This window comes from Idiotropiscis lumnitzeri, chromosome 18 (assembly GCF_059441095.1).
Source record: "Idiotropiscis lumnitzeri isolate Australia: NSW breed Sydney's pygmy pipehorse chromosome 18, RoL_Ilum_1.0, whole genome shotgun sequence".
Lineage (NCBI taxonomy): Eukaryota > Metazoa > Chordata > Actinopteri > Syngnathiformes > Syngnathidae > Idiotropiscis > Idiotropiscis lumnitzeri.
This window is the reverse complement of record NC_142408.1, coordinates 559,374-565,186: the sequence shown is the minus strand read 5'-3', so window position 1 is coordinate 565,186 and position 5,813 is coordinate 559,374. Positions and strand designations below refer to the sequence as shown.

The 5,813-nt window shown below is 43.0% G+C and overlaps 1 protein-coding gene across 1 annotated transcript; it reads left to right on the top strand.

Moving 5' to 3' along the window:
• Positions 1-5: 5 nt before the first annotated feature.
• Positions 6-3,852, top strand: LOC148318796 (BDNF/NT-3 growth factors receptor-like). The gene is made up of 7 exons (XM_088282041.1): positions 6-24; positions 667-797; positions 871-1,043; positions 1,562-1,802; positions 2,205-2,294; positions 3,065-3,223; positions 3,667-3,852. Exons 1-7 carry the CDS (start codon positions 6-8, stop codon positions 3,850-3,852), a joined length of 999 nt encoding a protein of 332 aa, XP_088138167.1.
• Positions 3,853-5,813: the final 1,961 nt, after the last annotated feature.

Sequence of the window (5,813 nt, the reverse complement as noted above, 5' to 3'; positions counted from 1 at the left end):
GCAGCATGCTGAAACCAGACACGTGTGAGTTACCGCCGTGATCCGGTAATCCGCGACCTTTTCCAGTAAATCCATTTAGCTAGAGCGGCGATGGACACCGGATGTTTGAGACTAGGGGAAAAAAATGGAATTAAATACTTCACAGTAGTGGTTCTAAAAATGACCAGAGAAAGTATCACCTACAAAAAATCTAAATAAACTCTCCAAGCACCAACATGAAAATAGAGTAGCATAGTAGGCCAAACTGTTCATTGAAAATGATCCAGAATTGGGCGAACAAATTAGAAATATCATGGACTGTCACAGTAACCACGCAAGCAACGGATATTTGAACGCTAGTGCCAAACAAACACATTGTATAAACAGACAATAAAATTGATTCTGTATGTTCCTTAAAAGAGATGAAAAAGGATAAATAGTAGTTGTGAAAGTCTTTTTCGTTTCAATTGTTTCTTTCTGACCGTTTTACGCTCACTCCAGGTGAGCAAGTTGCCCACATCAGGAGTTGCAATAAATTGTTTAAATCAATATATTCTCTTAACATGTCCTATTTTCATAAAGTAGATCGGTAATACTTCAGTGCTTTAAAAAAAAAAAACAGATTGCTGGTATTTGCATTAATTTCAATGAGGGAAAATTTGCTCTGTGTTTTTAACAATATTGCAGTCGTGCAGCACATCAAGAGACACAACATCGTGCTGAAGCGTGAGCTGGGCGAGGGCGCCTTCGGCAAGGTCTTCTTGGCCGAGTGCTACAACCTGACACCCGACCACGACAAGATCCACGTGGCTGTCAAGGTACGGGAAGCGGCTCGGGGAAGGATCGATAATCAATATGTGCCGCGTCTTTATGGATTCCCGCTGGCTTCAGACACTGAAGGAGGCCAGCGAGAGCGGACGTGCCGACTTCTACCGGGAGGCCGAACTGCTCACCAACCTGCAGCACGAGCACATTGTCACCTTCTACGGCGTGTGCGTGGACAGCGACCCCCTCATCATGGTCTTTGAATACATGAAGCACGGAGACCTCAACAAGTTCCTCAGGTAAGAGTGCAAGTTTGCCATGTACTGAAAAGTCACTTTTCCAAAAAGTACCGTCAAGGGGATGTCTGTTGGGAACATTACAATTTGCGGGCAAATATTTCACCTAAAGGACAGTCGAGGTGAAAGATGGCCATAATTATAAAAAGCCACACCTGATGCGATGATAGCGTTCACCACTAGATGGCAGTTGTCACTTCATAGCACTTGCAACTGTTCAAATTCATTAGAGAAGAAGAAGCCCACCTGCCGCGATTGAGTTTTGTGGCGTTTTAGAGTCGCGCCACTTCATGGGCACTCATTCAACACAGAATAATCAACTGGGAACTTCCTGGTTTTCACCAAAGTCACAGTCAAATAATACTACTTTGCTGATGCTGAACTTTTTTTCTTTGTTGTTGATGACCTCTTAACATTTTCAGTGTTAAAACAAATCAAAAGATGATGCGTATTAGTGTGCATATATTTTTGTTTCTTTCACCAACTTACTTACCATTGTCCGTTGTATCGGACCAATGCAGGTCCCACGGTCCGGACGCGGTGCTGATGGCGGACGGGCAGCACAGCATCCTGGTGGAGCTGACGCAGTCGCAGATGCTGCACATCGCACAACAGATCGCGGCCGGCATGGTGTACCTGGCGTCGCAGCACTTTGTGCACAGAGACCTGGCCACCAGGAACTGCCTGGTGGGCGAGAACCTACTGGTCAAGATCGGAGACTTTGGCATGTCCAGAGATGTCTACAGCACCGATTACTACAGAGTCAGTACAGTATTCATATTATCAACATTCATTTCATTTTGATGCCATTTCTATGCAAATGGGGCGATCTGCATATATGGATTCGTCTCTATGGTAATGAGGGCCAAGAGAGCAAATAATGGAGCGGTTTCTTCATTCCCCCCCCCCCCCCCCCGAGACATCTTCATAGAGAGTTAAAAGGGGTGCTGATTATCCTGTAAGGCCACGAGGGGATTGACACTCGCCTTAAATCTGCTTCCGCTATAGAAGATATTGTTCCGAATCCTTTACAGAGTCAATGTACATATTTTATATTAGCTTCGTCTCACGGCACAATAGCAAACTAAGAGGTTGGAAAAAGTAAATGTCTAGTGAATTGCAAATTCTCTGATTTATAATTGGTCTTTTTTTCTTCGCGATCAGGCCAAAGCCACGTCTCAAAGTTTTCCTGTGGCGCCATCTGGTGGCAAGCGCAAGTATGTCGCAATGAGGTTCACGGCGTCAATTAGTCAAGCCAGTTTTAATTAAAAAATGATAATGATCATAACTTCTTGTGGCATCAACGGGTAACTAACAAGCGTTTGGTTTGGCTGTAGATTATTCGTTTTCGCTGTTCCTATCCCTTTGCCAATAGCTGGGCTTTGCAACTGAAATTATTAGGATCTCACCTTACTAAAAAAAAAAATAAATACTTAATGTGAAATCAGTGAACACAGCGTTTGTGAAAGAGGTATAGAAAAAAAAAAAAACATCTGGGTACCTCATTTCCACTCCCTTGGGGTCCTGTGGGGTTTCTTTAACCAAAAACATTTCCAATTCAGTCACTGATGGTGTAGTGGTCCACTCGCCCGAGTTGTGTGCAGGCAGCGTGGGTTCAGTTCTCACTCAGCGACGGTGTCGATGTCGACCCTGTGACTGGCTGGCGACCAGTTCAGGGTGTGGTGCGCCTTTCGCCCGTAGTCAGCTGGGATCGGCTCCGGCACCCTCCGGCGACCCGGTACAGGATAAGCGCTGTGGAAATGACATTTCAAATTCACAAGCTGGACGGCAGTGATGTCATCATTTTTCCGTCCTCTTGTTTGGCCACAGCAAAACTTGTTACGGCCAACTTCGACAAACGAAGCCCATCCAAAGCGTTCTGCGCACATAATCGGCATCTCTGGTGAATGCGATGTATTTTAGTCCTATTTTGCTTTTGTTGTTATCAGATAAATATTGATTGTGAAATGTTCCAGATCAATTGTGGTCTTTTTTTTTTTTTCTTTTGCCTGCTCTTGGCGCAGGTGGGCGGCCATACGATGTTGCCCATCCGGTGGATGCCACCGGAGAGCATCATGTACCGACGCTTCACCACCGAGAGCGACGTGTGGAGCCTGGGCGTGGTCCTCTGGGAGATCTTCACCTACGGCAAGCAGCCCTGGTATCAGCTCTCTAACAACGAGGTCAGTTCCGTCTGCTTATGTCATCTTTTGTGAACGAAGAAGCCAGCGAATGAACAAACGAGAAAATGCAGTCACTTTGTTACAGACATGCATCATCTCATTTTGAATTTGGAATCAGAATCTAATTGTCAACTCTCGGCGTTTTTTAAGAACCAGGAATACAACTTTGAAAGAACAAACAACATTATTTTTTTTTTAGTTTGGACCCTGGCCCACAATCAAAAATATGACGTGTCAATATGGTTGCTGACAAAGAAATCCAGGAGCAAATATAAGCCAGTCACATATGAAATCTATCAAATGGAATCGTGGCGTCACCTTAAATCGGACGGAAAATGAAGAGGTCTAAAAAAATGCCGTCATCCTCCATGTACGAGAAAGGACTCTTTCATTATTTTCAAACCTTTTTTGTCATTTGAGTCGCAACTAAATGTTTACGGCAGGTGATCGAGTGCATCACGCAGGGTCGCGTGCTCCAGCGGCCGCGTACCTGCCCCAAGGAGGTTTACGACCTGATGCTGGGTTGCTGGCAGAGGGAACCATACATGAGGCTCAACATCAAGGAGATCCACGCCATGCTCCAGAGCCTCGCCAAGGCCTCTCCTGTCTACCTGGACATACTGGGCTGAGGTGATTGCTACCAAGCCCCGCTGTACAGTGCGAGTGCGAGGGGGAAGGCGTGCAGCCGTGTACACTTAGTGGGCCTGTAAATGTTGTCAGTGCGTCGAGGAAAAAGCCTTAAATTGGGGACTCATATTTGCTTTAAGTTCCCTAACATGGGAGAGCCCGCAATGCATTGTGGGTCATGTGACGAAAACCAAACCGAGTGTTTGGCTACAATGCCATTTTGTCTCAATGCCGCATTTACCAAGCGTCAACAAAGGCAAAATGACACAAATAAATTGAGCGTTCTGCTTCTCCTTTTTTTGAATTGCAAATGTTTTGTCTAAAAATTTTAAGATAAAGCATTTTCCTCACATTACACGCAATATTTTATTTAAATCTCACAAAATTATAGGATGACACGATTTGTTTTAAACATAAGCTCAATTTGTCGTCTACACAGCCATGAGGTAAAATACGACAAATTTGAAATTAAACCCTGCAAGAATATCGGAATATATTGCAAGAACTTTTTTTTTTATTTATTCATATAGCCAGAGCTGGGCACTTGGCCCTTTTTTGCCGGTCAGTTCAACGACCTCCGGCCGCAATCTCTCTACCCTTCGGCCTTATTCATAAAGGGATGAAGGGATTGTGGTATTGCTCCCCTTTGCGCAGTGGCAGGTGGGAGGCCGGGTTACGTGATGTCAGAATAACGCACGCGACTGTCTCATGTCTCTTCACTCACAAACAGTTTTTTGAGGCGTTCTAAGGCCATTTTTGTCGTTTGCCCATTTCGCACACACGAGGGCCAATTCCGGCCTTTTTTAATAGAACCCTTTTTTAAAAATTGTCCCCCCCGCTCGAAAAATGGCCGTGCGGCCGGGCCGGAAGGCTGGACAGTTGCGCCCAGCTCTGCATATCGCTTATATTTAATTACATATTTCGATTTTTTTTTTCATTTTCTCCCCCGCAAAGACCGTTAAAAATAATCATTAAATATAATGGAAAGGAAGATAATATACGGATACATGATATGATCATTGTATATAATGATAATTCTTTCAAAACTGGAACAATTGAACAAATCTTTATGCAAGCTATTTGTCTTTTTTTTTCAAACCTTTTTACCGTACTGAAGCATATTTCAATCATTTAAACTGAAATTGAAATAGACATCGCATTTAAATACAAATAGAGATTAAACGATTTATAAGTATATAAAAAATCTTAAAAATGAGGAAAAGGTTACCAAAGTAAAAGAACGTTTTGTCATGCACTGCACTGTTTTGAAGGTTAGAATGAATAAAATATTTCAATGGGTGTCCATTGAGGAAAAAAAATGCATATCGTAAACAACCTCGCATTTATTAGTGTTTGATCCCCACCCCGGCAATGATGTCATACTTTTTGTAAATAGGTTTCCACAGACTGGACATACATATATGACAACCGTGTGGTGTTTTCAGTGTTGTCAGGAGTGCTTTAAGCAATCGTATTATTCCATTTATTTAAAAAGCACACAGATGTTGAGATATTGAGCCGTGTCTCTCGACCCCGTGCCCTCACCCAAGGAAAAAAAAAAAGCACATCTTATTTTGTATCTTTACAGATTTCATTTTTTAATTGCCTTTCTTTTTTTGTGTGGATCTGTGTCGTCCAGGTCATTAGAAGAAAATTCTAAATCGGTAAAAAGAAAAAAAAAAGTATCGTTTACAACATCTCTGACCTTTTTTGGGTGAGAAGCAATTATTTTTCAACGATGTTCCGGCATGGCGTCAAAGCACTTGCAAGTTAGAACGGAGTGTCTGGTCGGCTGGCTCTGATGTCATCTAATGTTTTTTGGCATTGCTTTAATACACAAAGGTAACCGTATCCAGATACAGACATTTTGACTAAATTAGGGGAGGGGCGTTCAGAATTGTGATGATACAGGTTTGCGATATTTTACCAATCAGACTCAAGATTATTGATCAATTGGGTCATC